This window comes from Tympanuchus pallidicinctus, unplaced genomic scaffold (assembly GCF_026119805.1).
Source record: "Tympanuchus pallidicinctus isolate F22 unplaced genomic scaffold, pur_lepc_1.0 scaffold8, whole genome shotgun sequence".
Lineage (NCBI taxonomy): Eukaryota > Metazoa > Chordata > Aves > Galliformes > Phasianidae > Tympanuchus > Tympanuchus pallidicinctus.
Window position 1 is genome coordinate 23,341,740 of NW_026294802.1, and position 24,077 is coordinate 23,365,816.

The window sequence follows — 24,077 nt, forward strand, 5'->3', positions numbered from 1 at the left end:
AGCATCACAGAGTTCCAAAAGATGGAGGAGGTGGCTTCTTGAAAGCATTATCAATAACTTATTATACTGAGCCGTGCCTTTGCTTTAAAAAATGTTGCTCGCCTAGATAGAAAAAATATATACATTATATAATAATAGGATGACTTTTCTTTGCTTGAATTTTGTTTTCCAAATAGAAAAGATCAACCAACACACAGTAACAGCAAACTCAAAGCCAACTCACAGCAACTCAAAGCCAAAATCTAGCACTTGCCTAAGGTCAAAAGGAGCAAAACTAATCCAGCAGGAAATGTGTCTCCACAATAGGAAGAGCGTTCAAAAAGAGAACCCCAGCCAGCTGGGCTGTCTTGACCTGGAATGTAAACTCTGGTACGGTCCTGGTCCAGCCCACTGCTGGAGCAGGAGAGTGCAGGAAGCAAAACAGCAATGATCATGGCCTTGACTTCCCCAACAGCTTCTATTATTGTTGTTTAACTTCCTTTAAGGAATCTGATAATCTTTTTGGCTGCGCAGTTCACAGTTTACACCAAACAAACGATCAACCATAACAGCAAAAACCGGGAAGATTACTTAAGTAAATGCCAATTTATTTACAAACACACTTCAGCATCCCAGAGGATTAGTTCATGAGTGACAACATAGGCAGCTTGATGAGGACATAGCTGGAGAGACAGCAGAAGTGTGAATGGATGCAGTATGGATGAGCGCAAATAATGCAGGATGCCTGAAGATTGTGCAGGAACAAAGTCATTTCCTGGAAAGGAGCACAGACGAGGAGAAAAGTGCTTGGCCTTTGTTTTTTAATGCTATATTCAGTTTTACTTTGAACTTATCTGAAAACATGTTTTATGCCAATTCACCTGTCCTTCCAGTTCTTATTTCTTAACCCTTAACATAACCAGGCAGCAGTGGACACCTAGGCAGAGTTACACCTATCTACTTCTGACGAAGGAACTGATGCTGTTGGAACAATTGTTGGAGTGTAATTTTTCTCTATTACACCAAAACTGTAATTCATACAGAATTTGCATGTTACAACGTCATTAATGCTAATCATCCTAAGATGATTAATGCCAATCATCCATCCTTCTAGTACTATAGCCTGGAAAAGGTTATTTCTACAGATCAATCAAAGAAAGAAAAGGATATCCCTGGTATCTTAAAATATGAACTTTCAAATTCCGAAAATAAATAAATGAAAATGTCATATGGCTTGCAAAAATTTCATCATTTAACTCATGCAGTCTTTCTCCGACTATACAATCAGGTGATATGGAAAGACTTGCAAATTTAGGGGTATTCTTTAAATCAAAAACAAACAAACAAAAAACCTATGCAGTTGGAGACATACGGATGTTTATATAAGTGCAGAAAAAGAAAAGTAGAAATTTTGAGATGCTTTATGCCTGAACTTTCAGTTAACAAACACAGCACTCCAAACAAGACACTGTAATACAGCAGCACGAGTGTGTTTCAGTGCCATCTAGCTAACACTCAAGGTAACTTGCATCATCATTCAGTTATCTTTTTTCTTGCAAATAATCTTTATTTAAGAAAAAAAAAAAATGAATGGAGAACTGGCACATTGTTTTTTGCTTCAGATCCATCAGAATACTGAAGCACAAAGAGTAGGGTTGCTCTTTGTGAAATATTTGAGCTTTGAAGTATTTATTTGAGGAATGTTAAACACGTAACCCCAAAATCCTTTATGCAGAGACTAAGTTCTTGATCTTGACAGATCCACATGGCTGAGTACTTTACATACTGATCTTTCAAACAGAAACGTTTTAGGTGTCATTATGCAACCATTCTCTTCCACAATTTATGCTTTACATTTATGGAAGACTTGAGATGAAAAAGGAAGAGCAAAGAAGGAAGGATATTTCAGCTTGATTTAATAAATGGAAAGAGCACTGATTTTTAAAGAAATTTGTAAATACAAGTGAAGAACATATTTTGAGCAGCGGAACACTGTTTTAAGTACTATGAAACTTCTTTTTGCTTTTTCATAGAACAGATTTCCAGATAATAAAAAACATTTGCAGTCCTGACTAAGCCATTGTGACTATGTTAACACCAACTAGAAGTGTGCAAACTCTTTAATCAAAATCATCCAATTTAAAATAATTTGACAGCCTCACACTTCCTGCTGCAGCCCAAAATGGAAGGGAGGAAAAATTCTTCCTTTTGTCTCAACAACATGCTTTTATATCCTGTAAAACTAGCATTGAATCAAAATGGCTCTTTTAAAATTTTCTGGCTTAAAAGCATACCATTTAAATCTCTTCAGAACGGACTGGATACCCAGCATATGGCCACTAAGTCGTGCTACTGCAAGTCCCAGAAAAAAATATTTCTGTATATAACCAAAACTTACGAGACTTATTCCTCTACGTAGTTACTGCATTTCGGATTTTAGATTGTGTGTTCATATCCTCAACACAATAATGAGAAACAAACAAACAAAAAATCAGCCCAACTAGGTTACAAAAGTACAGAGCACACAGTTGATGTTAAGCCTAATCTGGTTACAAGGTAAAGCTGAAATAAAGCTACTCTTTATTTCTCCTGTCACGTAATCCTTCACTATTTAATTTACACACATACATATATATTGTACCAGCATTCAACTAATTCTCCCTGTAAACAACTTTTCATCAATAATTTGTCAGGTTTCTCAAAGGGCATTGCAAAACATTTCAGGAAGGATACTTTGAACAACTAGTAATATCACAAAAAAAAATTTGGATGGGATTACAGCCTCATATAGGAACCTGTTCCTGTTGTGTTTGCTCTAGTTGAGCAGAATAAGCAGCTGGAGGCTTGCTTCAGCACACTGTTTTCCCTCCCCCTCTCCCACCTACCTGAGCTCCAATGTTTCCTCCCCTTTCCAACTAAATTTGGACTTTGATTCCCTCCTTTCTCCTTCCCAACACCTTTCACATCTCAGAGTATCAAATTTAGCAGCTGGTTAGGACTCCATTTTGTGTTACAGTTAGGTTGTTAGGGAGGGGCAGAACAGCAAGGCAAAGACAAAGAAGCTCTACAAAGCAAAGGATGACAGTAAGAAAAAAGGCCTGAAAAACCAGAGCCGGTAACTGCATTGAGGAGGAAGATGAGGTGTTCAGAGAAGTGATGTTTTTGATTGACTATTCCTGTTCAGACTGGAGACAAATTTCAGATGAAAACAGGGAGAACATGTATAGATGAGTATAGCTGACAGAAACTCATCTGAATGTGCTGCTAAAATAACTACTTCTGTATATTCCCATCCTGATAGGCATAGAGATTCTCCACAGTACATAAAGACTCCATATTTTTTTCATAGATACACACACTGCTCCAAAAGTAATGCCTCCTATTTATTTCCACAGAAACATGGAATATAACAAAGAGTACAATAACACTATTCAGTAGGGCAAATTCTCAGCTACAAAACAGTATTTTTCAACACAGTCACCACTATTAGCTATGCATTTTCACCAGCAAAGATTAAGAGCTCGCATGCCATACTTGTAAAAATCTGTGACAGCAGAGGTGACCCACTGCTGGTCACATCCACCATTTAGTCTCCATAAATGTTCAGCAAATGTCCATTAATATCAATGGGTGCTATTTTTTTCCACACGGAGGAATTCAGTGACACATCTTTGCTTCATCCGCGCTTATCAGTAACCACTGTGTCAGACTACCCTCTGCTGCCATCTGTCACATGGCAACAAAATGTAATGGAATATCGATGGGAAGGTTCAACATCTACTGCCATACCACCACCATACACCTCTGATGTTGTGGGCCAACAGAATAAAATAGAAGGCACGGCTTTTGAAGCAGCCCTTATATTCATACATACTACCATTACATTGGAAAATCTGACTGCATCAACTGTTCTTTAGACAGTTATAAAAGTTTCCAGCTGATAATGAACACCAGCTAACACAAACTGATCTTCTTTTGCACATTACCTTTATACCTTCATTGTTTCATTAACTTTAACTGCTTATGGATAAGCCCAAAAGTTTCCAGCATAGCATAAGGAAGGTTAAAACAGCTTTGGGAAATCCAAGCTTAGCTTTTGGTGTGGATAAATTAATGCAGAATGAAGTGAGCTACTCAGAGATATTTTTGGTTGGCTAATCATCTTTATGTTATCCGAAGTAAGAAACTTCCCCTAAGCCTACACTAGTTTTTGTCTCAACTATAAGTAGGCAGATAAATAAAAAGCATTACAGCATATGCTTAGCTGTTGTTTTCAACAGTCTAGCCTTTAAAAACAGCAGCAGATATCAGACGAAAAAATTAGAGCAGTCCCAAACATTCACACCCACATCTCAGATTTCCTCACGTTCCTCCACTGCATTTTGAAGAAACTGGACAGTGAAGAGGCTTCAGAGCACACTGGGTACAGTTAGTATGTGACTGAGATACAAATACAAGTACTGTATGTCTACAAGAGTTGTTACTTTGTGGGCATCATCCCTCACCTCCACAAGCACTGAGCCATTCTCACAGACCACAATCTCAGGTTCACAGCTGGGTCTTGAACCAGACAGAGGCACGCTGAGCTTGGTCATGGAGTGGGAAAGGGGCAATACATAGACCTCTGGGACACATAATCTGTTTTTAGGAATTATTTTTTCTTCCCTTCTTATATTCACCTTTGATGCTACTTTCTCAGCTAGTGGGGCAACTAAAACCAGTTTATAGAAGAAGATGCTGTTTTCTAGAAGTTTACTACAGCGGTCTGCTCTCAGGGAAATACTTCCCTGAATAAATTAAAGCAATGGTACACAAGTTTCTACACTATGCAACAAGAACTCGGTTCTTGTTGTTTAACTTGGAGTTAAACAACAGCCTGTGTGAAAGCATGAAGGAGACCAGTAATTCTCCGTAATGACTGTGAAAATGATCTGACCCCAAACAGTTTTTCACAATGATTGTGAAAGCAGCACGTGCTAATTACAAAGACAAGACTGACACTCCTACAGATACTGTGTGGCCACCTTCTTCATTGCTATGCATATCTATGAAATTAGACAACTTGTCCAACTGCATTAATTTCTAGAGAAATACGTCCAGTGGGAATTCTACCTCATTTGGACACAGAGGTCCAGCTGAGGCTCTTCCATCGAGCTGTCAATCACCTCCTGCCTGGCTGTCTGCACCAGTGACCCTGCTGGGAGTTGGCAGCGGTGCTGGACCAGGTGTAGGGCTTGCGGGAAGAGCAGGAGGGAGGAGAGCTGCCTCAGGAACAGCAGCTGGGGAATCTGACCTTTGCTTCGGGCACCTCCTCTGATCTCGGCCTTGTTCCAGGTGGCCAACAGTCACTGATAATCAATAAAAACCTTTTGTTAAGTATGTGTGAAGTGCTGAGCCCATGGAAGTTCTCACGGATAGAGGCAAACACGACTATAACAAACAACTGCTTTGAGCAGTGAATCTTGATGAGTAACTGCAAGACCCACTAACACAGAGAAAGACAGAGCAAGTTTGAGGTACTACTATGGTATCTGATATATCAGATAAAGCACAAAGGAACAAATCCACATATAACACCACAGCTATCTTTTCCATAAAACTATGAGATCCATATGCAAATCACAACATTTCTCTAAAGACAAAGCTATTTCTAATCTCAACAATGTTATCTTCACAGTTACTTTAAATCTTACCACATGACAACTGACAAAAGAGGGAGAAAATCTATCAATTTAACTGGCATTCTTCTTAAGCAGTAAAGGTTTAATGTAGTCTGATAAGGAGCGAGATGAGGCAAGTTGCTAAACATCTCTACTGATGGAGTATAATTCAGGATATAAAATCAGAAAGTGAAAAGCTGTGATTTTACCACTAGACAAAACGATCATGTTCTGAAATTCTCCTAATACTAGGCTTTATCTTAACACAAATTTTCAAAATTTAAAACTGCATATCCCACATACCTTTTTTTCTGATTAAGAGTTATTTAGAAAGCTTCTCATTAAAAGAATCACACGCACAAGAGATGTTCTTTGAATATTGCTGATCTCAGAAACCTTCTGAAAGGACTCCATTCTTACTTCCCAAAACCACAAATAAAGAATGTCTTTCAAGGCAGAAGAATGTACACCATGAACACTATTTACAGACATTTCCAATCTTCTCTATTTCTCACCCTGAAATCTTCTGGGCTTTCTAACTGTGCTACTTCCAAAATGCCTGAATAAAATTACAGTAAACCAGCCTATAGGAATGAAGCTTCCTGGAAGCTGCTGCGCATGGAAATCATGGAAACAGTCCACAGCTCTTATTCTTAATCCACAGAAAAACAATCTAGACAGGGAGAACAATTAACTTGTCTCTGATAATTCCAGGTCAGTGTTGGAGCCTGTCAGGCCCTAGGATACCTAAGCCGCCCAGTCTTCCTGGCAGTTTAATACATAGTGGTCAACAGAGTTTGCTTATTAAAATAGTTCTGTGTGCCAATTAGTAGACAACAACAACAACAACAAAAAAAACCAAAACACCACAGTCAGACTTCTAGGGGCAAAATCTAGACTTGGCAGCACTGCCTTGTGCGATAAACCTTTTTGGTTTATTTTCTTTAAAAATAACATTTTATTCCTTGTTCTGACACAGTATTTCTGAGATAACCAGTTACAGGAACAGTAACCATATAACACTTTGTAGTCTCATTTTTTTAGAAATTAGGCAAAACTTTCAGCAACTACTGAGGGGAGAAAACACAAGTAAGTATTTTGATCATCTTCAAACAATAAAGCATTTAAGTTTCTGCAGACCATAGTAATGAATCATTTCCTGCAGCTATAACCTCTGATTTTACTTGTCAAGCAAAGTAACAAATACAGTTTGACAGCTCTGATTTAACTTTAGAAAACCTACAAGGAATTAAAACCTTTAAGCGAGTAGCCAAAGAGAGTTTCACATTATTAATATTATGAAGAAGGAAAGAAAAAGGGAAAAAAAAAAAAAAAAAAACCCAAGAAAAAAACCAAAACATTACCAATTGTCTTCTTTTATGCAAACTAACAAAGGGAAAAAAGAGGATTAAAGTGTCTGACAATAAAAAGATAAAGCCTCTGCACTAAAGAAATTGGAATATCTTTCAGCTAAGTGCTGACCATATATTTTTACACTGCATTAAAATGAGCTTCTCTGTATATGCATGTCATCCAGGCTCCACTGAAAACTGTACAAAGAGTATGGCTTTGAAATTCCCAACGCAAAAGCAAGGAAAAGCAAAATGACAAGATAAAGCAACATAACACAGGTCACAGTGGATAAAGGCACATGTAGGACAGTAGTTTGATGGCAATCCTTTTCCAAAGTTTCTTTTCAAAAAAACAAAACAAAGCAAACCCTCAGATTTAAAACACACCTGAAGAGAAATTCCTTTCTATTAGTTTTTTTCTCTGAATGTTTCAGACGAGGAAACATTTTCAGATCAGCTAATCCTATGCTTTGTAAGAACAGTGACAAGAATGAAGAGAAAATTCTGCTTAGAATTCAAATATTTTCTTGGAGACTATCTTCCTACTTTGGTCAAAAAATAAAAAATAAAAAATAAAAAGAATTTAAACCATCTACATGCAAGAAGATTGCAACTATTAACACTAACGAAGCCTACTTTTGCAGGCTACTTTTGTTGGCCTGTGATTTGATACAATGCAATTTTTCCCATGGTTGTAGAACTCAGAACACAGCACTACTGCTTGGATTTCTGATATCTAACAGATTATGAGCTCCCGAGTTATTTTCCCCTCAAAAGAAATCGATGCTTCTTCTTTAGTCTAAGCTTTCTCCTACTGCAGCTTGAAAGTGCTCTGCCTTTGAGAAAGCCGTTCCTCTGTCTAATTCTCCTGTTTCTTCCTGATGGATGCTAACATGACTGAGTGATAAACTGGACCAAACACCAATCACAGAAATGTAGTTTCTGGGTATGAAACCCCTATGATTAAAATACTATTACTAGTTTCTGATATAACACTGTCCAAAGATTGTGATCTTGCTAAAAATCTTTTGTGAGCGAAATCTACTTTTTATCTGCAATTTAAAATCATGACATAAGGTCTTTGCTAAATTTTGACGTGGACGGTTTTTATAGTTGGGTTACAAATTCTAGAGGAAACTTTAGGATACTGTGAGGAAAATACTACCAGAGATAGAGGTGGGGAGAGATTGACGTTCACATGGTTAATGCTGAGGCTCTGGTATTATCAGGAAGAGCTCTGTTCTGAAAATAACTTCACTCTACAGCACAAAAGAGAACGTTAAGAATCAGAAATAGAATTCACAGAAGCAAAATCCATTTGCACTATCCACCTGTAACTGGCAAATATGACTTTCAATACATTTCCATTTCATAACATTGGTTCTCAACAATCCATCCACTTCCAGATGTGCATCAGATCTTCTGTTTTTGATGGGGCAGAAGCAAGCTCCAGAACATGCTGTCCTCTTGCCCCTAGGCATAATGCTGCTGAACTCCTCTGTTCCCATGTTTTTGCAATCCTTCACGCCACAGCTGTGACAGACACCCTGGTGCCACCTGCAGCGCAGGGCTGAAGAGATTGAACTTCCCTGGTTCATGCCTGGAATGTGCTACCAGCAGTCATCTGTGCAGTCACGGATTAAATGCTAAAACCGTCAGCTTAAGAATTATCTTTTCACACTGGCTTTTTCCTAAGCCATCTCAGCGATGTGGATCTTAACAAGCTTTACTCTTGCTTAATAATTGAGAAGCACCCTGGGGTTTGAGGACTCTGCTATACTGACTGATCGACTTTTATTAGAGATGTTATCTTCACACTGACGAGTCTGAGGCAGCATTATACACAAAGCAGTTCATAAAACAGAAGGCGGAGATTTCAGCTTTCTGTAACAAAGCACCATAACAGTCACTAATTTGGAGGAATTATATTTTTGCTTTTATGTTTGATGGGCAGAGGATGTGAGGAACCCCTGGTGTTTCACACACAAACACCTCCACGAGGATTTACTTGACAGGGGAGAAACATGAGAGCATAACCTTCTGGGAGGGGGGTATTTTCCAGGCATGCATAATAAAATGTTGAAATATGCTGAAAGCTCTTCAGCTTATGCCATGAACTCAAAAAAAAAATCTGCTGTCAAGTAGGTGTCTAAGCCTTCTAATCAGCTGCTGTTTAACATTTATCTAAACAATAGCTGACAATAAAAAGTAAGATCAGTCATATGCATTTCAAAATCCTTCTTCATAACAAAAATCTCTACTAGCCCTGGAAAGAGACATGCACACCACTCAGTTTCACTACAAAGCATCTATTCAACACATTCAATAGAGATGCATGGACAACTAGCAGGTCCTTCATACTTAAGTTCCTTTGTCATTTCACTTTTTTTGCTGACATCTTAAAAACATGCATTTAAATAATACTTCCTAATTTTTGCTTTTAAAGTACTATTGATCACAAGAAAAAATCATGTTATTTTAAATAAACTTTTGGGTCACCACAGAGCTCATGAGACTAATTTTACTTTCTTTTTTTTTTTATTAAAGGAAAACTTTCCAAGGCAAAATTGCCATCTGGGTATGTATATGCAAACTGAACCTTTATTTGGCATGCATGATGCTTCTTCTAAAGCCAGGGGTTACCCACACAAACCACGCAAAGAGAAGTCTGGCTCTGGTATCAGCCCAGCCAGCTACATGCATGCAGCAGGGCATTCAGTGATCCATCATGGCCAACTAGTTACACAGCCAAGTAGTTTCTCCTCTTTGTTCTGAAGATTTACGTTTTTATAGTACGTACATGTTGCTTTTGATGAAATGTAAAGGTAAAAACTAGATCCAAATGCATCAGATTATTTGCTATGGTGGAATACGTCACTCTACTGCCATAATTTAATCTTTCTCCTCCTGATTACAAACCTTTCCAATATGTTTCTGTTCATCCCATGTAACCAGCTTCCATCTTCAACTTGATCCCAGACTGTGGGTATATTCCTTCAAGAGACTCCTTTGTGGGAAGACATGAATACCATCCCTGTAAGCATTATATTTGTATCACTCAATTATTTATAACTTTGTGCTCAACTCTCAACCATCATTACGCTGGACTTGCTTATATTCTTTTTTGTCTCTTCTTATTAAAAAAAAAAGAAAAAAAAAAAAAAGAATCATCAGAATAATCTGAAAGTCATAAATGAGAGGCTTTGCTCTTCTCTGGTTTGTAATTTTTTTACCCATAATTATCTCCTGAGGAGAAAATTCTGAAAATATTTTGGTGCTCAAATATTGGAAAACTAAATAGCAAGGGATAACTACACTTTTGCGATATGGTAGAAAGGCTTAAAACCACCGAGTCTATTTTAATGATGTTTTTTTCTTCTGCTACTGCACACAGAACTTATAGTTGAATTCACTGACCCCCACCATCTTTAGGAAGGTATGCTAAAGCACTCTTTCACAATTAGCTTCCTCAGATTATCCTCTAACATCTGGTTTGTATTTTGCAATACTACCACCCAAAATTTCTTTATACAGCTGGTCTTCTCCCTCCACCCCTCCCCCCCAGAAAACAAATCCACTGCATTAGCTAACATTTTTTTCTAACAAATTTTCTAATCCATTTTTGGTAGCAGTTCCTAAAAAGTTACATTTATCATCATGAATCACAAGACTCTAAACCCTCCCTAATTCAATCCCAGTGCTTCTCTTTCAAGTAAGAGTTAATAGCATAAGTTAGTAATACAGAAACAGGAAGCGAAAAATTCAAGGAAGGACAACGTTGTAACCAAGCTTGTCGTGTGGTAATTATTTCTTTTACCTGAATGAACACGTATGATCACTAATTTTAGATCATCATTCCTTAGAAGTAAATTCACTCTAATCTCCTAAAGCCACTTCAAAATTTCACAGCATTAAGTTTCAGTTCCGCCCTTCCAAGTCCAAGCAGTACCCAAGCCCTACAGAGCACATACTAAGAAACAGTTGGCAACATAAACAGCAAGGCAGATGGACACAGTGCAGGGAGGCACAGGAGGCTGAGTTCAGCATGCCAACGCCAAAAAAAGCACTTTTTTTTAGATCCTCTGTTGTAAGAAAAGGACAACAGGACACAAAATAGATATTTCTCAGTCATCTGAAAATGTTTCAGATGGCATTCAAAGACAGTCTTTGTTAGTCTGAGCTGTCAGTCATAGTATTTCTTTTTCTTTTTTTTTTTAATCTATGGGTATGCCTGAGTCCTTTAGCTTCAAAATCCACTACAAATTTCCCTAGTATATTTTCAGGGACTTTTGTTATTTACAAAAAGATACAGAATGGTACAGTTCCAAATATAAATCTCTAAGATCCCAGTTGTTTTCAACAAAGATATTTAACCTTCTGGTTTATCTATCAGCTAGCTAGGTTTTTATCTACGGTAGAAATCTAAACAAAAATCAGTATGAGTTACTGTAAAAGCAAAATTAAGAAGTATACTAAAAAAGTACAGGATTTGAAGTTCAGAAAACCACACTTTTTTGAAACTACTAGAAAGAATGTGTGTATTTTTTAGTTGAATCATTTACCTTTAAAGTTCAAAAGAATCTCTAGTTAAAATGAACGACATCACCTTCAAAAACTTATTACAAGAACAGCACGTGGTTTGTCTTTTAAATGAACGTATATCAAAATGTGAATGCACACATGTTCCTCTCCATACACCATGACTTCAACCAAATGACAAATTAAAACATTAAAGTCTGAGCTGCCGTTAACATTTTGAACTAAACATTCAATGACATGAGGAATTCATATTTTTCTTACAGAAGTCCATTCTCTTAATGATCTTGTTTTGCTTTAGAGTATCACTAAATTAAAAAAAAAAAAAAAAAAAAAAAAGGACAAAATTGATGCATGCTTTTCCTTGTTTCCCAGCTTCTCAAACTGTGTTATTCTTCTTAGAAAACTACTTCAAAGACAAAAATCCATATTCTGGCTTTGGCGATTTGGTTTTTGTTGTTTTGTTGTTTTGGTTTTTTTTCCTGCTCCTCCTCATTGCCTGCAGTCAAGTTTTTCCCTTCCTGTTGCTTCTTACTTTACTCTCCTGGGCAAATATTAAATTATTCTATTTTTCATTGCCCTTGAGTTTCTTTCGAATGCCTTTGCTGTCCATGTAATCTTTTTTCTCCTCTTCTAAAAAGCTAATGTATTTTGTTACTAAAAGCATTCGTTAGCTTTAAGAGAAAATACCACTTGGGCACAAATTCATGTCTCAGGATGCTAGTATTTCTAGTCACTTATGTATAATCTTCTCTCCTATTTAAGCAGCCCTGAGTATTCTCTTCAGCAATATATCAAATCTGGATGCCCTGACAAGCAGTTCAAATAGGCTGAAGCAGATTAACGGTGATGCAGCAATAGGCACTTTTTATTCTGGATCAAGAAATTAAACACAATCATTCAAATAATTTTCTGTAGGTGCTTTTAAAGATATCACAGCTTTTTAGAGAGAAGACAAGCCTGAAAAAACAAATCTAAACTCCCAAATTAAGGCATACAAAAAACAATCGCATACTTGGATATCAGAGAAAATGTGTTGTCTACCTGAAAAAATAAACCTTTTCAATCTATTGCTGCTATTAAATTTAAGTGGAAAGTTCTTGGTGTCCAGTTGGGCCTCAAGCACTGCATTTATTGTAGAAATTAGAATTTAATGAAATGTAGAAATGTACAAGTTAAGATCTTTTTAAATCAGCCTTCCAATTTTTTCCAGTCCAGTTATTCATGGCCTATACAATAAGAAAATGCTAGTTCATTTAAATGGAAAAAAAAAAAAAGGAGAGAGATGAGGAGAAAGAAGGAGATAGGAGAGAAGAGTTTAGCATTAAGCAAATCAGAACTAGTTTTCAAACTGCTCACAGACAGGAAAAACATCACTAAAAACCTTTTGAACGTGCTGCGGGATTCAGCAAGATCTCCACAAGACACCGCAACCAGAAAAAGGAACTCAATCTCATGCTAAAAACAACTCTCTCTTGTCAAAAAGGACAGCACATGGCATAAGGACACAGAGTGATATAACATTCAAATGTTACATCAAAGTCCCAAAATAGTGGCATTAACTAGATATTTACATTTAATTATGCTTCCACAGTCTACATTCCCGCAAGCAGCCTATGCAATTCACAGCTGAATGTACCAGCTAATCAATGGGAGAACATATCAGATTACTTTACCAATAGGAAAACATGATGTACTTAAATTTCCACAGCCAGCAATGTTATCAACAACAACAAAAAGTATTAACAGCAAACAATTTACATATTTGCTTCAATGCACAGAAAACTGAGTTTCCTGCAAGGAGTCGAGAAAATTTAATATATGATTCCAAATGCAAATACATGTTATTTTACAATGTGGTTCTACAATTTTTAGCAATAAAATTTCTGAGATATTTAGCTGCACAATTTCATGTAGACAGACTTAGAAGCCTGCTGATGTAGAGCAGCATGGCTCTGGGACACATAAAGAGCCTGATTTTGTTGGATATGTATGTTACTCTTAAACAATGCCCTTTTAAAACCAGACCTGACTATTCCAAACAGTTTCTGTATCAAAGTAACATAACATTTAATCAAACCAGCAACCAAGCCCAGAGAATGAAGTAGCAAAGCAGCCTGACAGACAGACAGACTCAAAAAGGTCTCTCAGAGTGTCTGAAGCTGTCTGCCACACTGCAAGTAAAATAAATAAATGTATTAAAACACAGATTTACTACCCCAGTGAGATAATATGTTGCTTGCTAACCACCAAGTGCCATGAAATCGAGGCACATCAAATAAGATTTTATAAAATTTCAGTTTTCTGTCTGTCAGAACTTATAAGAAAATGCACCAATGCTGCACACAGTAAGGACAGAAGACAGGTGCTGCATCATCTGGCTGCTATGAGCAGCTCTGCCAGTCAATATAATAGTGGTAAGTCTGTACAGATTCCAAATTTTTGGCTTCCATATCACACACTCAGCTTTTCAATCAATTTTTTTATTTTTTTTTTTTAATTTGATCATCACTGTTGAAAAAGCTGAACCAACACCTGCATATTCCTTACATCACCCAATGACAGCAGGGTTTGTTACCAGACTATCCAAAGCAACCATCTGGGTACTGCAGAGCATTAGAGACTGACTTAAGAGTGCAAGGACATATCAACCTTTTTGCTAGTGTGCAATCTCACGCTGCTGGCAATACATATCACGAGCAAGACAATTCCAAGGTAGAAGCACTTATTTGCAAGAGTCCACGTCTATACTAGCATGTATGTCATGATTTATAATGGAGTGAAAACATTTCTCCAGTTTGAAAATTGCTGGAAATAAAAGTAGTTTAAAAATTTGCATTTAGGAACCAGACGTATTCAAAACACATCAACACTGAACTGCCAAAACAATGATCGAATATCATAAACATAGATTTATAAACTACATTCTTTTGTTTGTTTGTTTTAATTTGGGTTCCATATAAAACCTGAAGTCTAACTGAAGGTAAAAAGCAAAAAGTAAGGCTGTTCACAGATCATCCAATCTGCCACCACAGAAGTCAGCTTAATTCTGTCTTATGGGAACCCAGCATCAACTCAGAACAATTTTCATCGCATAAGAAACTTTTCTTCCCCCTTTCCAAACTTCACAATTACAGATAAAATCCCCAAAATACTTACACTATAGGTATATACACAATAGGTTTGTAAAGCAGACAGCGAACGAAAACTTTCAGAAGTTAATGTTTGCTTCTTGATAACTAACACTGAGAACTAAGTTACTTTGACTGCAGGGCCTCCTAATGGAAAGACTGGCCATGAATGCTCATTCAGATCCTGAGCACTGTACACACATTTCTTTAGCCAGCTTTGAACACTGTACACTAGTTACAACCTGGCACCATCCAGCCAAGGAACCCACCTGCTACCTTGCCTTTAGATCCATTTCTGTTTTCTGAATCAAGATCCCTCAAGTTAGCCTGGCAATTTCCACAATGCACCACTATCACTAGCTTGATCTATATTGAGATTTTCTTACCACTGAGTTTGTTTGCCCTCTTGTTCCAAGGAAAGATTACTAATCAAAAATCACTAACAGAGCAAAGGTTGACAGGCAGTTTTGTTCAGGTACAGATGTGTATCAGTAAGAAAACAAGATCAAAGAACTCAGTGCAAAGGAAGGAGGGTATAAGTACACACTAAGCATATAACATCACCCCAAATAAGATATGAGAGGGAGATCTGTAATCATAGGATCATATCATAGAATGGCTTGGATTAGAAGGGACCTCAAAGACCACAGTGAGCACTGCTCACTGAAAAGTTTAGAAGAGGGTAAAGACATGTGGCTTAATACTTTTTCTGCAAGAAATTACACTTGAGATTTCATTTGTAATTAAATGGGATTGCACTGAATATATCTGGTTCCACAATTAATCCATATTCTCAACTATAATCACCCACAAGAAGTCAAATTCTTGGTTAAAGCTCAGGTCAGAAGAAGTAAAAACTAAATAATGGCTTAAACAAAAATCATGAGTAACAAAAAAAAAAAAAAAAAAAAAAAAAAACCCTCTGCGAAATTGCTAACACTGACTTTCCACAGATTTCAAGTTACAAGAAGCCAAAAATGTTGTATATATGTAGTATTCCAAAGAAGCAAGAACTAAGCTTACAAAAATTGGCACTGCTTCTATTTTAAAACTCATGAGAGCTATTTTGTGGCAGTGTTTTGCCACTTCTAATAACATATTTTAAGGAGAAAAGTCTCCAAATAAAAGATAGAAATATAGTAAACGTGTATTTTAAAAATAAACTGAAATCTCACAATCCCTTATAAATAAACACTGCCGTTGATGCAAGATTTGCTATGTTCTACAGCAATACAGGCTGCCCAGGATGCTTTTAAAACATGCAGACTAAAACATGCAAAAAATTCATCCATAGCCCCCAAAGTCCTGTTTTCTGGGAGAGAAAGAATTTACAGAGACTTGATACAATTTTATCCTCTTTTCCTCTGCTCTCTCTTTGCCTTTATTAACTCAATGTGCCCCTACATTCACTTTAAAAAGCTTGTTGCTATGAGAAGTTATTTCCACATTTTATTGTCAAGGAGAAAAGTTCTTGGTGATTACATGCCAAAGAAGCTGACTTCTGCATAGCCCAAACAAATCTACAGCCTTAGAAGTAAACTGTATGCATCTGAAAGTTGTACCATTCCGACTATAAAAAGGTACATATGTTCTACCTGACATTTAAGCACCAAGCACACAAATTCTCTTTCCCTTCCCCCAAAAGCTTCTGGACTGCTTTAACATAATTTCCTCATGTGCACTTTCAATTAGTTTCCTAGAAACACAGGAACAAAAAATATTTTGTTTTCCCCCTCTTCTCAATGTGGACAACCCACAGCATTGAGGGATCATTCTCTTCTCTAAGAGACATTCAAGGGTAGTGAGGCTAGAAATTTACCTCCTAAGAACCAATCCATAAAGTCATCTGCAGGATTGCGAGCCTGAGTTGTCTCCCTCCCCATACCTAATCTACATTGCAGCTGGAAAAAGAAATACAGGCATATGCACAAAATATCATCTGTTCCTCCAGTAAATATGCCAGAAAATGTTTGCTGCCTTCTATCACAACTGGCTGTTTCCACCATAGATCTCAAATACTTGCATTCTCTCCCTTTTTAATATTGTAACTGTCCACACAGGTTACTGTTTAAAATCACTCAGCTTGGAAAAATTGTGCATGTAATCATTAAGTCATTACTGCATATAAAAATGAGCATAAAACTAGGAAATTCAAAATTAAACCTAATACCAAGAGAAAAGTCTCCCTTGTGGCTCATGGTTTACATATGTTCTTGTTTCTCTCAGACATGTTCCCCTGGTTCTGGAATCAAAGCTTATGCCCAGGTAGCAGCAAGGCTCTATTTTAGTATGACTGTGAAAAGAGAATGTAATTGTATTGTACAGACTCAGGTAATTAGGTGACTACATTTAAGATGCTCAAAAATCCTAAGGCTATTTTCATTTATTCCCAGTAGCAATCACCTTTCCAGAAGATGCTGTAACGTTTCTAAGAGCCAGAACTATGAGCGTCCACTACCTGCACCTGCTCCCCTGAATATTATCTGTTTGATTCTGTTTTTTTGTTGTTGTTTTTTCCCCTCCCTCTTTTGATGCTATTGGCATTTGCCCCAAGTGCTGGAAGCAGAGAGTCCATCATGCCATTTAGTTGTGCTCCACAAAGTGCAACGCCTTCATTCAGCACAGCCCATCCATCAGGAGCTACGAGCATTCAGCACTTCATCAAGTCTGGATACTTAGGTGCCTAAACGTGGTATTAGGAGGATAATGGAAAGTACTCGAGTTTGAAGATTTGTATGCAAGGCACAAGTATAAACTTTCTGTCTGGCATTTAACAGATGCAAAAGATACTTGGTAAATAAAAGAAGAGAAACATATTTTAGCCAAAACACTGTAAGATATTTAACCATAAAAGGCATAACTCCCAAAGCAAATCAACATGAAAGGAATTGCACCAGGAGAATTTAACATGCTAAAACACCACTTACCTTTAGGATTGTACATGGTTTTTTTCATTTTATGGCTGGTACAAATGATTCATAGAGAAGCACAGCTAGAGAGTGAAAATAGATGTAGCTTCTCATATCAAAACTGAGTGCAAAACTGAAGAGAGACCAAAGCTGCATGTACTTATTTCTTACCCCTCAAAGTTCACAGGTATTCCAGGCCCATTATCAATGCTTAAAACACTACATTTCAACGCATGAGTTCTAACTGCTTTTTAGTGCAGACACTCTTCGCAAGAAACCTTCCAGCTGTTAGAAAAACAGGTTTGCAAAGCTGCTTCCATTAGGAAGCTGTAGGTAATCACTAAGATGAAGAGTGACCGACACCTATAAATACTCAGTGCTTTGAAACACAGTCCTTATGCACTACAAGTTTTGTGCTTTTACTTGTTTTGTTAATTATTGTAAAAACACTAACAAATAGAAGAGTAACATTATCAGTTGAATATTACTGGCACAAGCTTTAAAACTGGGCAAATAGCAAGCCCAACGGTACCCTGTAATTAAACACCATGAAAAAAGTCACACTGTTGTTCATATTTGTGATTGGTATGCAACCTCAGAATGACAAGTAAGTGCTAATACCAACCGCGCAAAGCCATTGAAAGCTTTTTCACCTGTGCTTCAAAAAAGATCCCTTGTAAGCCCAGAAGAAAGAAGAACATAGCATATTTTGCATGCTACCATGCAGTATAGATCTTAGATCTAAGACTGAATACAGTGACAACCTCTCTCTAGCAAACTATCCTCTCTGTTACATTGAGGGCTCTTCACATCTTCACAATCTCCGCAAATATGAAAAGGCTTCTCTGTTTTTGATTTACTTACTTACTTATTAAAGGAGCCTTCCCTTTTTCCTTTTTTTCCAGAGAGGAACTCTCAGATATACTCTCAAAAATATTATTGCAGACTTCAAAGAGAGTAGAAAAAAAAGTAATGTCGATTTTAGTAGCTATTCCACAAAAGATATTACAGATTTAATATTAAAATATAGTCCATTTTAAGCCAGCTTCTTCAGATAGCTTATGATTCCTTATTTGAAAAATAGACAAAAAACCACACCTTGGTTAAAATTGCCTCAGGATGCTACATTAGTCACTGCAAAAGTAATGACTCCTATTTATTGCTATGAAAACTACAACTGATACAAAGAGCACAGTAACATTATTTGATGGTTTGTCTGGGTTCCAGGAAATCCAGAAAGACCACCCCTTTTCCATCCCAGAAGACGGTGCACATCACTCAAGTGCATCTTTCAACTTTTTCTTCAATGGGGAACTCACAGTGACATTTTAACTCGGGCTCATAGTGGTGACACATCTCATCACTGGTAATGATGCTATCCAGGAAACTGTCACCATTAGCTTCTTACAGGTTCAGTTGGTCCTCACAAACTTGAATAAGGTGTTCTTTCTGTTTCTGAGAGAGCACTCTTGGGACCCACCTGGCACAGACTTTTTGATATCCAACACTGCCATCGTCATTTACAATGCACTAAAGCTGATATTCAGGTCCATACGTTCATAAATCACTGATTTGCACAGATGACCAAATCAAGATGCTCTTCATTTTGCAGCGTGACAGCTGTGCATTGCTATCCAAAACCTGGCTTGACAACCCTTTGGCTGTCACTACTGCCAAAATGCACCACCGCCTCACTATAATCACATCCGCAGTTTAGTCTCCATTGATGTTCAGCAAGCGTCCGTGAATGCCAATGAGCACAGTTTTTTGCACATGGAGGAATTCATTGACACACCTTCACTTCATCTGCACTTCCATGTCAGACACCATTTTGTCAGACTGCCCCTCTGCTGCCATCTGTCACACAGCAATGCAATGTAATGGAATATCGGTGGGAAGGTTCAACCTCTACTGTCATACCACCACCATCTGCCTCTGACACTGTGGGCCAGCACAACAAAATAGGAAGCATTATTTTTAGAGCAGCCCTCATCTATTTCTGTCATACATTATGTATTTCTGCGGTTTAAATCACCACATGCAAATGTTTTCAGGAAACAACAGCTATTTATACATATTGATGTCCAATTCAGTACAATTCCATTGACATCACAGGACCTGCAGGAGATCCATATCTCTGACAAGAAAGATAGCAGAGGCCAATCTTGCTTTTCTCATTTTAGGATCAAAAAGAAAAGCAGCAAGGAGCTGTGGGAACTACAGGAAACAGCAGTATTAGCTACTTGAAATTGTCAAGGAAGAAGTAAATTGCAAAAAGCTTCTTTTGTCTAGGAGGTATCTGCAGGGGGAGGGGGAGTGGTGGCCAAGACAGTGCAGGCCTCACGCTGCCGCTCTCCCGCAGTGTGAGGAGAAAAGCACCGCACAGCTCCAGCCGGAAATATGAGCAATGTAGGCACAGGCACATTCGTCTCAGCACTTCCACAATTTCGTACGGGTTTGAAGCAGCCAGGAGAATTAACCCCCAGCTGACCACCGCAGAGCCTGAGCTCACAGCTGGGCAACAAGAGCGGCCCAGCGATGGGGCGCCAGTCCTGCACACAGCTCTGGAACCTCAAAGGTTGCACAGCTCACAGAGATGGCACACAACAGCTCTTGTTAGACAAAGAGAAGCTGCACGAGGTCAGACCACATTTGAAGCTCTAAGTTATTTGTTATTTCTATATATACGTTCAGGAGAAGTGTGTTTACCAAATATCTGGCTCTGAGCATGAAGCCTGTTCCGAGCAACTGCTACCCCAGCAGCCTAAACCTTTCACGTCACGATAGAGTAAGGCAGATGCACATCATCACAAGTGTTCGAGAGAAGGAACTTGCAAAGTCGAAGCTTACTAAGCAGGTCTGCTGAAATATGCAGGCCTATGGACAAGTTCAAGCATCTTCAAGTTCCTTGGATTGTAGAAAATATACAGAAAACACACACCATTGAGCCAGAATTTAAACAATATTAAAACACTCTCTCAAAATGAAATAACTTGTAGATGGAGAAGAGATGAAAAACCACCAAGTCCTACAGCACCGCTAAGGCCCTTAAGCCCCTCAGAAGAGAAGAATACAACAGCAAGTTTAAATCAAGAGCAGCATTTTATTTTGAAATTGCTTACCAATATGTGATACTTCAAAAGGCATCTGCTTCAAAGAATGGAGAAAGTGATTTATTTCAAGTCTGGAATGTTCTCAAAAATCAGTAGCTTTATCTAATATACAGAAAGTCCTATTTTGCGCAGGAATTGTACATATCTCACTCACAACTGAAGTTGTTCCAAGATCATAAAAGAAAGCAGTGCTTTATAAAGCTTGGTTTAGTGGTTGACTATGTTATCCATGCAGGCCGAGGGTTTCCATCATTACCTTAAATAAAATATAGACTTCCAATAAAATTGCTTTTTACAAAACCAATACTGTTATAATAGCACAGAAGGTTAGATAATGCATCCTGCAATCCAATTTGTGGTTCCCATTAAGTTATAGACAACAATAACTAATTCCACGTGAGACAGACCTCCTGTGGGGAGGAGGGGGTTAATCAGATCAGTGATGGAAAAAGAGAGGTCTCTTTCTTTTAGTATAACAATCCCCCTGTACTAAGGCTATGCTGATCTGGTAAAACATTACTGTAATGTAGCAAAGGAACATTAATGGAACATACATCTGGTTCAGTTATTTCTATAAGGCAGTTTGTACACAAACCACAGAGCAATAAATATTTTATAATAACCATTATATTAAAAATGAATTTTAAATGTATTTGTCCCATCTTTTTAACTGCTAACATTGTCCAGCTCCATTTTCACTTAAAAAAAAAATAAAGAGGAATAAAGGATGGCGCAGTTGGGCTTATATTAGCTTCGTACAACTAATTGGACAGAAGATTGTCTACAGCAATGTTGATTAATGGCTCGGCTCTTAAGCTGGGTACTGCAAGTACAAAAGAATTAAGGCCTCTGAATCTGCATAGTTTCCATAATCACAGACTTGATCACAGCTCTGTATCGTATTCAGACTCCCCCTCCAATCCCTGTACTTACGATGGTTTAATTTGTGCAAGTCTAACTGCTGACAGGTACAACCATTAGATACACACAACACATGACAACTCAATCAATCTGCATACCTGCTACGCAACTTAAGACAGAAACAACTCAAGGCCTAAAATGGTGAAAATCAAAACAAAATCTCAGCTTTCTTCAATAAGGAATGCTTTGTCCAGTACAGAGTCACATTTTTTTTTAAATTGCTCCCATTCCAAACAACTTATTTACAACTGCAATAAACACACTTCCATCAAATTCTGTTGACTTAAGACAGCAAATACTTTCTTATCAGAGTGCACTTAGAAAATGAGAAAGTTAAAAAATGACAGAATAAAATAGAACTAACCAAACCAAACTGCATTCAGACTGACATCTTTGCCAGCCAGAGTTTGAGTATCACAGGCAGACAGGAATACAACAAGACTTGGCAAAGGGAAAAAGATCAGCAGCCAAGTTTTACCGAATAACCAGCACATAGATGACAGGGAAAAGAGCTGGAGAGTTTAATAAGTAGCTATGATATACACTTTTAAAAGTGCATTAAAAATAGCTTTAAATAAAGGCTAATATTAATCTGCTCTGCTGGTGGTCCTTCTCTGCAGCTGCCTCATTCAAAAGCCATCAGTCCTCTCAAAATGCAAGGAGTTGACATGGCACATCAAGTGACACATCACTGACTTGTCACGACAACAGGTGTGAGCCCAGTAAACAGCTACTGGTCTTGTGTCAGAGCCACCATTTCTCATTTATTTCACACTTGGACCAGTGATAAGAACAAAATGAAAGAAACTTACCACCACCCCCTGTGCCATCTCTACCACCTGCTGGAGCACTTTTAAGGCTGCTGTTACCAACTCATCCTCTCTAACCATCACGAGTGCATTCAGTGGTCTTACTGTTCCTTGTACATAACTAATTGGGTCTTAGTTCCCCCAGCAGTGCGTTCTCAAAAGGCTTACAGACAAAAGCCCAAGTCCTTAACCACCCACTGCCCCAAATGTCTTCTGCCCTCTTACTTCAACTTTCCTCCCAAAATTTCCCACTGCAGCTGTTTGCAGAACAAGGAAAACTGAATACAGTGTCCAAACTGGATACAGATAGAGAATGGATACAGCGTTGATTCAGGTTTAAAATCATTCCTAAAGCCCAATCTGGGATATTTGTTTTTCAGGGATTTTTATTACCAGCATTTCCTCTAAGTTCCAGTTTGCAGCACAGCATATGAAACAGATGTGTCAGCTCAGCTGGACAGGGTTTAGATTAAGGTTAGGTAGATTGAAAGGGGTAGTTCCTTCCTGCCATTCCACAGATGCTGTGGCATGCCCTTTCTTCTGCTATCAGTTTCATATTGTTACTGTATACTTGGAACAGATTTCAACCAACCCCCTTTTCGAATTATTTTCCTCTCTTCCCTGGCTCCATTCTACGCTTTCCTACACTATTTAAAAGACCATCACATTTCTCTGGACTGCTCTTAGTGATATCTGATGTTTTTCTTTCTACAATTACCTTCCCACACTGAGAAAATGTAAAACACAAGTTCCAGAACAGGTAGATTACTTCAGTTCTATCTGTACAGACATTCAGGAAAGCATTTCTGAAACATGATAGACTTGTATTTGGTGAAATTTGGTGGTGGCTTTTTTTTCTCTGTTTCTTTTTTTGATATTGTATTCTCGTTATGAAATGCTCAAGCCAGTGGATAACTCAGAATTACTCATCTGTAGATGGCTATTGACATGCAAGTTGCAATGCAGGAATGTCTTTCTAAGCAAAAAGTTGTAGGCAACAACATTAAAGAAAAAAAACATAAATAAAACTGTTAATCTAAAACTTGGTTTTGTTTGCTGAAGGGAGAAATAATTTTTCAGTTCTTAACAGGGACACATTTTAAGGCCAAAACAACAAGAAAAAGGTGACACCCAAACAATTGATCAAAGAATGTGAGTTGAAAATGGCAACGTATTCTGGGCTCCTGTTTGGATTATTTGTTTTTAATACAAAACTAAAAGATAAACAAGCTTGTCTTTGTCATTCTTTGCTCAAACACACCAGACTAAAACTAAAGCTTTCAGCAAGAAAACCTAGCTCTGTTCTTACTAATCATTTCAAAAGTAACAAAGCATCATTTTAAACTACCATTCTTACAGCATAATCATTTCAAACTTATGTGAAAATAAACATAAAAAGTCATTTGAAATCAACAAGACAGCATCTAAATTGCCATAATGGTCAGGATTTGTCAAACATTGCTCAGATGCTACCATCAAAACCCACATTACCTAACTCCAATCACTTACAGTGATCATCAATTTAAAAAAAAATAAAGAAAGAAAAATTGCACTTCACTCCTTTACTTCTCATTCAAGCCTTGGAAACAGGAAATTGCAGTGGTTAATGGTTATGGCCGGGTCCATGCAAAGCCAGAGTACAAAAGAACATACAGGTGAGTACTCAG

General features: G+C 37.7%; 1 protein-coding gene across 4 annotated transcripts in view; it reads right to left on the bottom strand.

The window, feature by feature from the left end:
- Window positions 1-24,077, bottom strand: part of TMTC2 (transmembrane O-mannosyltransferase targeting cadherins 2) — a 234,030-nt gene that overhangs the window by 107,184 nt on the left and 102,769 nt on the right. The window contains exon 1 of one of the 4 annotated variants that reach the window (XM_052669222.1): window positions 20,277-20,381. The exons of the other annotated variants lie outside the window; for them this stretch is intronic. Coding sequence (XP_052525182.1) covers window positions 20,277-20,297 — 21 coding nt within the window. The 5' untranslated portion in view covers window positions 20,298-20,381. Of the gene's footprint in view, window positions 1-20,276; window positions 20,382-24,077 lie in introns of those variants that run through there. 4 annotated transcript variants of the gene reach the window in all.